Genomic DNA, 16,198 nt, shown 5'->3' with positions numbered 1-16,198 from the left:
TTTTCCCAGTAACAAAGCAAGGGTTAACAGCCAAACAAAACTCAATATTTATGGCCCTGATTCTGTAGTTTACAGAAACACCCCATATGTGGTCGTAAACAGCTGTACGGGCATACGGCAGTGCCCAGAAGGAAAGGAATGCCATACGGTTTTTGGAAGGCAGATTTTGCTGGACTGGTTTATTGACACCATGTCCCATTTGAAGCCCCCCTGATGCACCGCTAGAGTAGAAACTCCAAAAAAGTCGCCCCATTTTAGAAACTACAGGATAGGGTGGCAGTATTGTTGGTACTAGTTTAGGGTACATATGATTTTTGGTTGCTCTATATTACACTTTTTGTGAGGCAAGATAACAAGAAATAGCTGCTTTGGCACCGTTTATATTTTTTGTTATTTACAACATTCATCTGACAAGTTAGATCATGTGATATTTTTATAGACCAGGTTGTCACGGATGCGGCGATACCTAATATGTATACTTTTTCTTTATTTATGTAAGTTTTACACAATAATATCATTTTTGAAACAAAAAAAAAATCATGTTTTAGTGTCTCCATATTCTGAGAGCCATAGTTTTTTCAGTTTTTGGGCGATTATCTTAAGTAGGGTCTCATTTTTTGCGAGATGAGATGACAGTTTGATTGGCACTATTTTGGGGTGCATATGACTTTTTGATCGCTTGCTGTTGTACTTTTTGTGATGTAAGGTGACAATTTTTTTTTTATTTAGCACAGTTTTTATTTTTTATTTTTTACGGTGTTCATCTGAGGGGTTAGGTCATGTGATATGTTTATAGAGCCGGTCGATACGGACGCGGCAATACCTAATATGTATACTTTTTTTTCCCTCCTATTTTTTACCAATGTTTTTTAACTTTATTTGGGGAAAATTACGTTTTTGTTTACTTTTAATTGAAACTTTTAATTTTGGGGGGGAAAACTTTATTTTTTCAACTTTTTTTTCACTTTATTTTTTGTCCCACTTTGGGACTTGAACTTTTGGGGGTCTAATCCTTTACAATGCATTCCAATACTTCTGTATTGGAATGCATTGGCTGTATGAGTAATACTGTGTGTATTACTCATACAGCTTCCGGCCTGTGAGATCCAGGGGGCTGGATCTCACAGGCTCGTCACCGGAAGGCAGCGCGATGCCTCAGGAAGGCATCGCACTGCCTTCCATGCCATCGGGTCCCCCCCACAGCCCCATGGGGACCCGATGGCACCGCCGCCGCACCAGGTAAAAGCCGCAAACCGCAGGTCTGAATTGACCTGCGGTTTGCGGCGATCGCCTACACGGGGGGGGTCACAGGACCCCCCCGCACATTTAGCCGTGGTGCCTGCTCAATGATTTGAGCAGGCACCGTGTTCCGATCACAGCCCGCCGGGCGGCGGTGATCGGAACTATAGATGACGTATCGGTACATCATGGGTCCTTAAGGACTCGGGAACCATGCTGTGTCGGTACGTCATGGGTCCCTAAGGGGTTAAAGTTTATGAAATAATTATGTAAGAGTTTAGTCATTTTTTGTTAACAAAGCATAAATTGACTACATTTTTATTTCAGTTTTCATTTTCAAAATTCAGTTTTCACAGATAGGTAGGGATGAGCAAACCCGAACTTTACAAGTTCGGTTCGGTGGTCGAGGTGTGTAGGAATTCCATTATAGATTCCGTTATAACGGAATTCCTAGATGGAATGTAAAACAGAAGCCTTTAAGAGGTAGAAGTCTATGGACAAGCATAACGGATCCATCTGGTTTCTGTCATGCAGGAAGGAAAACAAAGTCCTGCATAACCGAAACAAGACGGATCCGTTATGCTTGGCCATAGACTTCTATTATGATGAATCAAAATAGAATGCCTCTTAAAGGCTTTCGTTTTGCATTCTGTCTACGAATTCCTTTATATTCCGTTATAACGCAACCTATAACGGAATTCCTACACCACCCAAACACCGCACCCGAACCTATAAAGTTCAGGTTCGCTCATCCCTAAAGATATAGGCAATATAAAGAGGATTTCCATCTAAAATGTAAAATTGGCCAATGGCCAAAGTCAAGTCAATATCTTTTGCTGACGTTTTCTATTGAGTTACAGTGTAGATTTCATATTGTTTGTCACTTTTTAAATTAGCTGCTTGTCAGCGGATGGGAAAACAGTTGTCAATTTCATATACTCTGCTTGTGATTCGGTAGATTGTGAGCTCTTGAGGTGTATACCCCTTGATAACTCTATAAGCACCATGGACCTTATTTATATAAAATAATACTGGAGAAGTTGCAAACGAAGCTGACTTCTGCTTGATATGGCAACAAAACTGCATGTGGGGGAGAAAAAACCCACTGACTGATCAGTGTCATCCAGACATGCCATTCCGGAAGCACTTGTCAATATAGATTAAGGTGGCGCTGATGAACCACCTGTGAACCAACAAAAAGCTTACGTTGTGTCTTTCAGTATCTCCTGGGGAGACGTGAATGCTGTGTCTTCAATAGAAAATCAATCAATAAGACATGCAACTCATACATTATGGGTCAAGGGGAGGGGGCTCTGAAGAAAAAAGATATCTCTATTCTAATGACATACAGTGATGCACATGAAATTTTAATTTACAGTGAGCCAGTTCATATCTGTCTGAGAAAAAGTAGTAACCAACCAGAGCACAACTCTAAGCAACCTGGTCAACAAGGTATGCTGATTTTCTATTCCAAACTTAGCACTCTGTACTCTTGACTAGTTTTTGAGACACGTCGTACAGTAGCTGTCTGACAGTAACTATTGTCAGCCATGTTCCTGGAGCAAGTTTCTTCATTACCTTGTCTCTCTGAGATACTGTGGGAGAAATCTTCCATTCCATTCCCTCTGACATAAGACTTGCTTGTTTCAGTCTGTATGCCCATGGAGTGTAAAATGTCATCTACAATAAAGAGACTGGGTCATCATTTAAAAAATCCCAGAAAACCTCTTTAAAAGCTGACCCATATAACTAAATAGGCCCATAAACACATCATTTATTTTTTATTTTTTTTTACTGAACGGTGTACCCAATCAGAGAATCTCAACGCAGGTCCTATTCTTGTCCACTTTTTGATGAAAATAGCTCTTTCTTTTGATGGTAGTGAGAAACATGGAAGCTATCTTTTTTTTATAGATGTTTTTGTGGACTGATAAACATATACAGCCATGTATAAAATGCTACGGTAGGTCAATGAATATGCAAAGGGATGTACTTCTTATATTCTGGATCTGGAAAAGTGAGCTAGCCATGGGCTCTGAATAGTCAGCTGCCTCACACCTCTTCCCCTCTTGGAGCAGTCTCTGCCTACCAGTTTCTGGATCTCTACAAGAAGAATCAGTACCCTTAGTTGTGTTACAGAAGAATGAGAAAGTTTGAGAAAATGTATAGATAGGGAGACTAGGGCATCAGTGAGGTGAGGAAGATATCGAATAAATATTACAAAGTTTCATACTTTATACAAAAAATATTGACAGATGCACTTTATGATTTAATTCTTTTATGTAGCTACTGAAAATATTGGCCAAATGTATTAAAAACTTAAATTGTGCATAAAACAATTGAAAAGTTTTTTTACTAGAAATAAAATAGAAAATTTTTCAGAGACTGAGATTTTTGAGGCCGATAATGTTATCTTCAGCAGTTTGCAGTGTGCATTGTCCATATGTTCCTCAGTATGCAATCTGTTTGTTCCATTGTTTGGGAAATGCTTTTAATATTGCCTGCTTTTATATCTTCCAGCTGCTTACATAAAGGTTTATCTACTAGAGAATGGACTCTGTGTTGCTAAAAAGAAGACAAAAGTTGCCCGGAAATCATTAGACCCCTTATATAACCAGGTTCTTGTATTTTCAGAGGGCTCACAAGGGAAAGTATTACAGGTAAGGATGAGAAACCCTTTAATATAAGAATATTATTACTAAAGTTATTACTAATAAACGGGAATATTGACGACTAGAGATGAGCGAATCGAAGTTGACGAAGTGAAATTCGATCCAAATTTCAGGAAAAATTTAATTTGCACCGAATCCGAATTTCCTCATGCTTCGTGGTAACGAATCACACTTTTTCCTAAAATGGCTGCTGCACGTGTGAGGACATGTAGCAAGGAACTCTGGGAAGGCGGGATCACCCATAATGCCATGCATGCAGCCAATCAGCAGCCAGCCAGCCCTGTGATGTCACAGCCCTATAAATAGCTTCAGCCATCTTGGATTCTGCAATTTTCCAGTGTACTTAGTGCAGGGAGAGATGTCAGCAGGCGCTAGGGACAGTGCTAGAGGAAACTTCATTGTGCTAAAAAAACCGATTTACAAGTGCAGGGAAAGATTATTTAAGGTGTAGGGAAAGGATAGGGAGGAATTATTTCACAGCATTTATGTTGAACAGGGTTCAGTAGGGGAGTTTACAGCCTGGGTAATAGGAACAATCCTATTACACCTTGCTGCACTGACTGGGCACCCAAATTGCCATTATACAGCTCTGTAATTCCAGCAAACTGTTCATGTTATTGGGGTATTACAGCCTTTCGCAGGGTTTATTACAAGGAAATATTTCTACGTCTTATTTGCCCATGTACGGTGCAGTTATATGTTCTAAAGCATTTTTTGGCTTGTATTAGCCGTTGTGTGGTGAAGTATTCAAATTACAGCACTTTTTGTCGTGTATTAGTGGCAAAAGTAAAATATATTTGCCGTTCAGCGGTGCAGTTATATGTTCTAAACCCTTTTGTGGTGTGTATTAGTGGCAAAAGTAAAATATATTTGCCGTTCAAATGATATGGGGCATGGAGGGTTTTAGTTATGAGAAAGATTAAAAGAATTAAATTTATTTAGTCTTGAGAAGAGACGTCTAACGGGGGACATGATTAACCTATACAAATATATAAATGGGCCATAGTGATGGCCTTGCGGTTCACCCAGCGGTCGGTTCGCAGCGAACTTTGCTCGTTCGCCGAACATGCGAACATATGACGATATTCGTGCCTGCCATATTCTTTTACATTGTAAAGAACTTTGACCCATGACACATCCATCGGGTAGTACAGGACAGCCAATTGAAAATTTTCAGCACATGGACATACCATCTACCTTATAAATAGACCCGATCTGGCCGCCATTTTACATTCAGTCTTTTGTCAGTGTAGGGAAAGGTTGCTGTGTGGAGCAGGGACAGATTGTTAGGGACAAAAACGCTATCAAATAGGTCCACAAAAGTCCTTTTAAGGACTGGTATAGGTGTACTATTGATAGGTGTGCAGTACAGTGGGGTGTAATAAACTTATATTACATAGAAAGCATATTATAGTGGATATGTATTGTGCAGCAGTGGTGAGCGGTTCTGCAGCGATACTGCAGCTATATAGAGGGACAAACGCAATTAGAAAAAATAATTATAACTGGTGTGATATACCAGTCTCTCCCCCAAAAAACTGATAGAAGCGGGGTGTTATATACCAATAATATACTTTCTATATAGTGCATTTGGGTACAGCAGCATTTGTTTGCGGTTTTGCTGCGTTCCCTCTGCTACACACAGTGACAAACGGTATTGGGAAAAATAATTATAACTGGTGTGCGTGAAAATGATATTGCCGATATTTCGCATTGAAAAAAATTATGAATGGATATCGCAAATTCGAATAACACATCTGGTATGTCACTGTCCATGTTGTGGGACTATTTGTGCACTTCTAGTAATTATTTCTTAACTGCAAATATGAGCTGAAGGTTTTTCAGGTTCGCCTGCCATTAAAATGAATGGCACCCGCCGTGAACTTGCGGGTCGCGAACTGTCCCGGCAGATGTTCGTCCATCACTAATGGGCCATACAAAAAATGCTGTGAAAAACTGTCCCATGTAAAACGTGCTCAAAAGACAAGGGGGCACTGCCTCCGATTAGAGAGGAAAAATTTCAGTCTTCGGAAGCGTCAAAGCTTCTTTACTGTAAGAACTGTGAATCTGTGGAATAGACTTCCTCAGGACATGGTCACAGCAGGAACAGTAGACAGTTTTAAAAAGGGTTTAGATGAATTCTTAAAGGGAACCTGTCACTGGGATTTTGTGTATAGAGCTGAGGACATTGGGTTGCTAGATGGACGCTAGCACATCTGCAATACCCAGTCCCCATAGCTCTGTGTGCTTTTATTGTGTATAAAAACCGATTTGATACATATGCAAATTAACCTGAGATGAGTCAGAGCTTGAAAATATGACTCTTCTCTGGTCACACAAGTAAGATATGACTCTTTTATGTTAATTTGCATAAAAGGCGGGAAGTACAAAAATGCATAATACTTATTGAATTCGTCTGCAAATGAAATTAAAAGTGTAATTTCTATGTTTAGGGTAACACAATGAACATTTAGAAACGCTCAGTGAGGGTAGCATAGTAGAGGTGACAGGTTCAGGGCAGGCGCAACCATATAGGCGAACTAGGCACCGGCACCGGCCTGCTGGGGGTGCCTTGGTGGGCTCCCCCTGACTGGGGCTGCAGCTCTGGGCGACAGGGCGAGTGGATCTTGAGCCGCCCCAGCGCCGTTACAGGGGGGCCAGGAGGTGGAGGTCCTTCTTAAATTCGGCAGAGCAGGCATCTGCTTACCCTGATGGCAGGTGCCTGCTCTGCCAGTAAATTACCGGAGGAGAGGAGGCGGGCAGCAAGGGAGGCTGTTCTAGCAGCTCCCCACTCCTCCCTCGTGCGCCCTCTGTGATGCCGGAATATGACGTCATTCCGGCCCCGGCATACTAAACGGCGCGCTGGAGGACTGAGGAGCTGCACCACACTGGACCCCAGGGAGGTGAGTGTTTAAGTGTTTGTCTGAGTGAGTGTCTGCATGTGTATTTATGTCAGTGAGTGAGTGTATGTCTGTCTTTCTGTCAGTAAATGTATGTGTTTCTGTCATTGAGTGTGTGTGTGTGTATGTCAGTGAGTGAGTGTATGTCAGTGAGTGTGGATGTCTGTCGGTCAGTAAGTGTCTGTGTGTTTGTCAGTGAGTATATGTGTGTGTTTGTCTGCCAGTTAGTGAGTGTCTGTCAGTGATTTTCTGTGTGTGTGAGTGTTTCAGTGGGTAGGTGTATGTCTGTCAGCGAGTGTCTGTCAGTGAGTTTCTGTGTACGTCATTCAGTGAGTGTCTGAGTGTGTGTCTGTCTGTCAGTGAGTGTATGTCTGTCTGTCAGTCAGTGTATGTGTGTCTGTCAGTGAGTGTATGTGTACGGTCTGTATGTCTGTCAGTGAGTGTCTGTCTGTCTGTCAGTGAGTGTACGTGTGTCTGTCAGTGAGTTTCTGTGTACATCATTCAGTGAGTGTCTGAGTGCGTGTCTGTCTGTCAGTGTGTGTGTGTCTGTCAGTGAGTGAGTGACATGAGGGGGCGGCAAAATGGATCTTTGCCTGGGGCGGCAAAAATCCTTGCACCGGCCCTGGACAGGTTCCCTTTAAAAGTAAACAACATTAATGCTTATGAAAACATGTAGAAGTCTCAATTCCTTCTGGGATTCGTGTCCCCACCTATCCCTTGGTTGAACTTTATGGACACATGTGTTTTTTCAACAGTATTAACTATGCAACTATGATGGATTACTGACCAAATGCTGACCGAGTGAAGGCAGATGCTCAACAGACAGGATCCGTTTTTTGTGGGTTATTGTTCTGATGGATCAGAGGAAGGGAAAAATAATCAGTGACGTCAACACAAACTTACTGCTGACACCCTCTCCACTCTGTCGGGGGGCTCCACTTGTATAAGCGTTTAATAGAACAGGTTCTGTAGACATCTATGTGGAATCAGCTTACGATGGTGTAAAAGGAGTGCGCTTCTTCTTGACGCTAACATCGACCTGTAAGGCTGAGTTCATACTTGAGTTATTTGGTCAGTTTTGGCCCTGTAACTGCCCAAATAAGTGAAGTGTGCATTGATTCTAAGAGCGACGCCTGTCATCTACATGTCATACAGAATCACAGTATTATTTCACTACCACAGAAAACTCCCTATGCGTGTTACTGCAAGGCGCAGTGTTCTACACCACTATAAAGGCTCTCTGCATCCAGGAAATAGACGTTTTTTTAACACAATTTGCCGCAAATAAATTCAGATCAAACCAAATTTTTCCCGAAAATTCGGCGAACCAGCCGAATCAAATTTTTTAAAAATTCACTCATCTTTATTGACGACATCCTAATAATGGAAATAGGTTAGATTCTAAAGAAAACATGAAACTGTGTAATCTATTGTAAAGGGGTAATCCAATGACTGTAATGAAAGTCCATGAGCTGAGACCCCCAACAACAAAGTGGCTGCAATCCTCTTAAATTCTTTAAAGTGCCAAGTCCCGGACAACTAGGAGCTTCTAGGGGATTTCGATCACTGTGAATTTGTGACATAATGCTTCCAATGAAGAACAATCAATGTAGTATATCAAAAGAAGAACTTAAATAGAAACTCTAATAAAATAAATGGTTTCCTACTGTAATTACTGTATTTATTGAGGAGTCCTATGGACTGCCTAATGAGTAATTGTTTAGCCGCTCTTAGAACTTGACAGGGATGTGTCCATGAGGAGACAACCAATTGATTTTCATGTACTACATTCACCTCCAGCTCCAGTTACCATTTTCCACCTCCTGCCAATCAGTACATGAATTATTGGAAATTGATATGACTATTTACCACAAATATTTCATACTGAATAACCATTTTATATTGTATTCTGTACAGGTCTGGCTGTAAGCTATAGCTGCTGTTATTCCACCGCCTTAAAACACAATTGATTAGGCAACATATTACCTACAACTATAAGTCTGAATATACAGAGGTAGAATAAGTGTAAATTATAGGTTTACCATTGGTTTTAGAAAATGGACTGGTTCTGAAAGGCACAGGAAGCTATTGAGAATTCATAGAAAGGATAGAATTTTTCCTATGTGATAAGAGAGGTGATCTTTGTTGAGTGCATATAGTACTTAATACGTTGGCTTTGTGACAATTCTATGCAAGATACGTCTTGATATCTGTGCACTTAGCAGAGCTGACTTGATGTCCTTTCTCTTAAAGTACTGTATAATTTAATTTGAAACTACGTCCCCAAGAAAGCAATTAGTCACTCACATCCTATTCCAGCTCTTTTCAGAGTTGATTTAACATCATTGTGACTCTTGGCACAGCATCCAATCTGTACACAGCTTTTTACAGGTTTAATAGATCCGTAGTCTGGAGAATGGGCATGGATTTTTTTTCTTTGGTGTTCTCTGAACCCATAAATGAGCTGATAGAAGGCTTCGACATAAAACAGTAGATAACATAGATAAATGAACACATTTAATAAGTAGTCATTCCATCAGGGGCAACAAAGTCTAAGCACCCCAGCTTTACAGTTGCATTCCTATTTCAAGTGGGTGGACAGTGAAATCCCCCACTAGAGTAGAATATTTAAGGGGGTGTAAAAAGATAAATAAACCCCCTATTTTAAGGCTATTACATGTGTTGCATCAACTTTGATTACATAATTTCCTATATTACCTTGTTTTTCTATATCATTGACTGCTTCATTGTGTTGTACAGGGTGGGCCATTTATATGGATACACCTTAATAAAATGGGAATGGTTGGTGATATTAACTTCCTGTTTGTGGCACATTAGTATATGTGAGAGGGGAAACTTTTCAAGATGGGTGGTGACCATGGTGGCCATTTTGAAGTCGGCCATTTTGAATCCAACTTTTGTTTTTTCAATAGCAAGAGGGTCATGTGACACATCAAACTTATTAGGAATTTCACAAGAAAAACAATGGTGTGCTTGGTTTTAATGTAACTTTATTCTTTCATGAGTTATTTACAGGCTTCCAGTATCCGTAGTTTCAGGTGCTGCACATCTTGTATCTTCACAGATAGTGAAGATACAAAGATAGTGGGGCCATTCTTCAGCAATGGAAACCTCAAGGCCACTGGATATGCGAAATTGCTACATGATGATGTGTTTCCCTCTTTATGCACTGAAGCTGGCACGTTCCCTGAGTTTTTCCAGCAAGATGGTGCACCACCACATTATGGGTGTCAGGTCCGAGCATTCCTAGATGAACAGTTTCCTGGAAATTGGATTGGTCGTCGTGGGCCAGTTGAATGGCCCCCAAGGTCTCCCGATCTGACCCCCTTAGACTTTTATCTTTGGGGTCATCTGAAGGCAATTCTCTATGCTGTGAAGATACAAGATGTGCAGCACCTAAAACTACGGATACTGGAAGCCTGTGCTAGCATTTCTCCTGCAGTGTTGCTATCAGTGTGTGAAGAGTGGGAGAAGAGGGTTGCATTGACAATCCAACACAATGGGCAGCACATTGAACACATTTTATAAGTGGTCAGAAATTTGTAAATAACTCATGAAAGAATAAAGTTACATTAAAACCAAGCACACCATTGTTTTTCTTGTGAAATTCCCAATAAGCTTGATGTGTCACATGACCCTCTTCCTATTGAAAAAACAAAAGTTGGATTCAAAAGGGCCGACTTCAAAATGGCCGCCATGGTCACCACCCATCTTGAAAAGTTTCCCCCCTCACATATACTAATGTGCCACAAACAGGAAGTCAATATCACCAACCATTCCCATTTTATTAAGGTGTATCCATATAAATGGCCCACCCTGTACTTAATAAATTGTCAGATAGTACACCATCCAAAACATCATTTCAGGTCATCAAGTGTCAGCGTACCTATTAATTCCAATTCTGTTCTCATGGTAAATAATTTTAAAAGTTTCGTGGTAATGGAAAAAAGATTTATGATGCTGGGTGAAAATAAAATGGCATGTACAATTTTGTGTAATGATATATGTGTTATCTTAAAGGTGATGGTCTGGGGAAATTATGGAAGAATGGAAAGGAAGCATTTTATGGGAGTTGCCAGAATACTTCTAGAAGAGTTGGATTTATCAAGCATGGTTATTGGCTGGTACAAGTTATTCCCGACCTCATCAATGGTAGATCCATCAACAGGTCCTCTCCTTCGTCAAGCTTCGCAACTTTCCTTGGAAAGCACTGTGGTACCATGTTGTGAGAGATCTTAATAGTAAAGAAAATGACATCTTGACTTGCTTTTTTTCTATAACCCACTACCAAGGTTTTGTTTGGATCTCTGACCTCAAACATCTTTGCATGTTTGACTAATTTTTTGGAAGCTGAAAGCAACCAAACAACCTTCTGACAGGAGAAAGTGTGGTTCCCATTGTGTATGAAAGCAACCTTGGGTGACTATCCTAGGTCAACAATCGTACGATTACCTCTATTCTCACGTGATGTCTTGTATATTCCTGAATCGGAAAGTGAGAATTGTTAAAAGTTGCAGTATCTTTTATTCTAGAGAAGGGTATTTTCCTAACTTTCTATCAAGAACTTTTTAAACATTCCTAGAACAAAGTGTGTAGAACCTGGAAGAAGTAACTATAAAAATGCTTAGAAAGAACTGCAACTTTTCATTGGGGATAATGTTTTATTTATTGTGTTACAAAAATATCTTTGTGATTTGAAAACTGTGCCAATCTACCAGGAAGTGTCTTTTACTACTTGGCCAATGCAGTTGATAAATCATTTTGGGAATGAAATAAATAATTGAATTAGAATAGGTAAAGAAATAGGTAGTATATATATATATATATAATTTGATCAGGGAAGCACTTTTTTTTCTTAAAGTGCTAGTAACCAATATAAATTTAAGCCATTGTATACCAGCATACAGTTTAATTATGTAGTTCATCATTTGCAAGCTGTGTACATTTTCAGCATGATTTTAGCGATATGGAAAATAATAGTATTTTAAAAATTCATATATTTTGAACCATCTTCTAGCGAAGCTCGCAAAAAAGCGAAGAAAGAAAAGAATGATTTCAAGTTAATCAATTTTCTTAATGACGTTAATGAATTGCAAATATTGAAAAGATATTATGAAACTATACATTTCATAGCAAGAATTAGCAAATATATTAGCAGATCAGATTTATAGAAGCTTATGTAAATTCTCTTTAAAATCATGGTAGCTAACCGATTCTTGCGCGGTATAATTTTAAATAGCAAAAAAGTAGAAAAATCTTCCATGCTGAACAAGCAAATAGAAATCTATAGAACATTCTGTATTTTTCTAATATGTGTTGCTGCTGGTCCCAATACCAAAATAATGAAGGCTGGTGTTTTTGAGAGAAAATTATGAATTCTATTGTAGGAGTGTACATATTTTTCAGGTAATTGTCATTCTATTGACAATTATTTTAATCTTTTTGTCATGCATACTGAGCACTTTTTGCAATCATATGTTTATGCGCAAAGAACCATTTGGGTTAGCATGTCCATAGAGTGGAGGCACAAGCCATTTTGTTCCACTTACTCCAAATATTTCTGTACAGTGTGTATCAATATCTTCTATTTTTTTAATGTAGTTATGCATAACACATGCATCGATTATGAATTGAGAGGAACTGTGAAAGCCAACCAATAGTCCATGGGCGAATCAATCTGTGCAAATCTACTTCTCTTGCCTTTGCGATTCATTGTGGGAATCATCCTCAGTCTTGGAGGTTCACTTTTGGAAATTCAAGGGAACAGTAGGTGAATCACTTTGCCCATTGTTTCTGGTTTGCTGCAGATTATTAATAGGTGTGGATTGATTCGCTCATCTTGGTTATTTTAGAGATCATGTTTAGAAATATTATTTTTGTAATGTAATTAGACTTAAAAAAATATGTGAATTCAGAGGTTACTTACAATTAGATAAGTAAGGAGCATAAACTCCTTCATATGTAGAAGCAATATACATGTTCAGATTTGGGCATCAACAAGTCTATTTTAAGGATAGAGAAGACTTTGGGTCAATTTTAGTTTGTAATCAAGATAACTTTTTGACATCGGCATAAACTATTTTGCCCACATGAGCACTTCTAAGTTAAGATCAAATAATTTGGTAAGAATCTGAAGCAGTCCAACTCTTATTGGCTGCTATATTACTGTAAGATTTAAATCGTGGTCACACAATTTGACCTACAACAATACTAAAGTGATCATGGCCATAGAATTGTCCTTGTGGTATTTCTACCTAAAATTTACAAAAATGTATGGGCAACCGAAATGAGTGCTAAATCCCAAATTCTTCATTAGGTTTTAGTTATTTTAACAGATTTGATGCATCAAAGCTATGTACGTGTTTGCATGCTGTGAACTACTGCTATGTTTAATGAAAATAATGTCTTATGTCAAATTTATTTTAATGTAATATACAAATATGTTGTTTTTGAAAATGAACAAATGCTTTAAAATCTATAGGCGCGATCCCTTTAACAGTTAGATTTTTTCCAAGGTTTCCAGTCAATACCTACAGTAACAGATTGACAGTAGACCAATAGCTCAAAGGCAGCAACAAAATGTCTGCTGTATCCTTGTTGATTGAGATTGATTACCAACCAAAATAAGGCAAGTCAATTTACCACAGAGCTACAGTCAGTCTCTTTAATGTAGAGATTCATTATTAAAGTGGTTATCCCACAAATTAATTGGGACCTGCCACCATCAAAATGCAGTGCTTTCGGCTGGCTTAATGTTATAACAGCAAGAGGAGCTGAGCAGATTCATATATAAGACATATTTATAGGAAAAGAATCAATTTAATTTACAAAATATTCATTTAAATCTCTGCTGACTCTGAGCTTAGGAGTCATGTGGGCGGTCCTAACCAACGACTTACAGCTAACCGACTCTGCATACAAAGATCCTTGAATAGGGCCACCCACATGACTCCTAAGCTCAGCATGAGCACAGATTTAGATGAATATTTTACAAGATTTACTGAATCGTTTATCAATCTGTTCAGCTCCTCCTGCTCTATAACATGCTGCTGCAGATTGCACTGCACTTTCATGGTGACAAGTTCACTTTAATAAAGAAAGTTATTTTAACTATATTAGTGTCAAAAAATACTTCCAAGTGTAATTTTCATCCTATACTTACCTGTGGTCTCTAATCAAGCAGCTCTCATCTCTTCAATTTCTGTAGGTGGGTAGAAGCCCATCACATGTGGCCGTCAAACAGCTTCATCTCACAGGACTGTATTGCAGTCAGATCTTGTTAACCCCTTCTCCCTCCTCCCTGCATAGAAAATGATGCCTCACACACAGCCCCAGAGATTCCACTAATAAATGGCACTTTGGTATGTATTTCCCACACCAATCTTATTCTCCGCTCTCTAGAGAGAGATATAGCTATGGTATCCGTGTCTATGAATTTAGAGGTAGAGACAAATTAATCAAAGTTTTCTGGGCCGCTTCATCTGCTTCACTATGGGATCACTATGCCAGCACTCAGAAGAGGAAATGAGCTACTGAGCATGTCTGTCCACCACTGAATGCAGAAGAAGGTTGTATGTATACTGGAAAAATACTTTAAAATGCCCCATTCAGAGCATAATAATACTATTTGCGGGATAACCTCTTTATGTACATCATCCATAGTATTTTCAATTTAATAAAGAAAAAATAATAGTAAGTTAACTAAAGCCTAAAACAAAGCTTCACTGCTTTAGTTTAGTAAAATCATAAAATGGGGCTGTATTCTGAGTGTAGTTGTAACCTGTTCATAAAAATTCAATACTATTGGGCACATGTAATGTGAGTTACACTCAGCTATGGAGTCAGGTTTATGAGTTAAAGGGTTCTGGACAATTCCCATTCAGAATACAGCCGTCCCAATGACTAGCTGATCACTGTAAGTCTGATTGCTGAAACCCCAAAAATATCAACTGTAGGCAGCAACACTTTTACAGTGAAATGTAATATTACATGGGGCTCATTTCAATGAATGAGTGACCTTGTAATACATGGTCGAGCGGCATCGTCCTGAACAGAACACATTATCTCTAGTTACTCTAGGCTGTAGATAAAATAGGGGACATCTACTGTATATACCCGGGGGGTGCCCAGAGGTTAGCCATCCCTGGTATATACCCTCATAGAGGTTGTTGAAATGGGTTATCTAGTTGGGGCTACCCATTGAAAGGAGCAATGCATGTTGTAATGTAACATCCATCAGAATCAGATGTCCTCTGTGAGTCAGCACACATTTTAGGCTTACATATTTTAAGAGTTGATGGCCGTTATACCTAAAAGGAGTCGACAAGAGTTTGAAGTTTGGGCCCTAGTGGAAAACTAGGACAAAAATATGTCAAAATGTCACTGAACTTTTTGATATGTCACAGTGACATATGAAAAGTTTTGATACGTGGAAATCTGACTGCTGAGACCATCACCGATCACTAGAACAAGGAGACATACTCACATAGGTCTGTCTCAATTCCGTCTCCTGCAGCGAGGAGAGAGAGAGCTTGCTATGTGAGTACTTCTCTCTCCTCATTCTAGTGATTGATGGGGGTCTCAGCACTCAGACCTCCACCCATCAAACACTTGATATGTGGCTGTGACATGAAAACTCGGTGACCTTTAAATATAAAAGTTGGAGGGACTGGAGCTGAGCGTCGCTAGGTCTTATTTGCACTAAAAATAGTTTTTAATATTAGATAGAATTACTTCTTCACATTTTCCTTTAATCTCTTACCTGCAAATTTCACTGCATGTCCTATTACTTTATAGCTAATCTGGTGGTAACATTTGCCTTATAAATCCACTTGAGGCCATTAGGAAGACTTTACATTTCTGCTAAGTTATTTTCCTTAGGGCTTTTATAAGCAGTAATGACACTCGGCTGGTACATATAAGTCACCATTACCCACTGCACTCACAATATAATGACTTTCTAGAATTAAGCAGAAACTTCTTCACTACATCCCACTAATTATCACATAGCAGGCTACAGCACGTTGCGACAACTGTCGTGGAACAGTCCTGCATCTACCAGAATGCTGAGTGTTGTAGTCTTGCAACCACTGAAGAGACGCATCCTGTTCAGTTCTGGTTTACAGCCTTATTGAGACATATTTATGCTTAAAATCCACAGCATTAGATACAAGGGATAGAAAAGATGTATGACAACTGTCTAAAATAAAAATTGTCTTGGTTGCCCATAGCAACCAGTCAAAGCACGGCTTTCATTTTACAACAGCAGAATAAAAAAATTTAAAGAAGCGCTGTGATTATTATTTTTTTCTTTCATATAATTCTTCCCAGTATTTTTGCATGCAGGGTATTGGCATTTAAAACTTT

General features: G+C 39.2%; 1 protein-coding gene across 2 annotated transcripts in view; it reads left to right on the top strand.

The window, feature by feature from the left end:
- The window catches only part of RIMS4 (regulating synaptic membrane exocytosis 4), a 297,809-nt gene extending 286,738 nt beyond the window's left edge, over positions 1-11,071 (top strand). For both annotated transcript variants that reach the window (XM_040436443.1, XM_040436444.1), the window contains 2 exons: positions 3,760-3,899; positions 10,853-11,071. In XM_040436443.1, the coding sequence (XP_040292377.1) occupies positions 3,760-3,899; positions 10,853-11,071 (359 nt within the window). The remainder of the gene's footprint in view (positions 1-3,759; positions 3,900-10,852) is intronic.
- Positions 11,072-16,198: the final 5,127 nt, after the last annotated feature.

Source organism: Bufo bufo, chromosome 6 (assembly GCF_905171765.1).
Source record: "Bufo bufo chromosome 6, aBufBuf1.1, whole genome shotgun sequence".
NCBI classification, from domain to species: Eukaryota; Metazoa; Chordata; class Amphibia; order Anura; family Bufonidae; genus Bufo; species Bufo bufo.
Note: the sequence above shows the minus strand (reverse complement) of the source record. Positions and strands in the feature narration are given on the sequence as shown.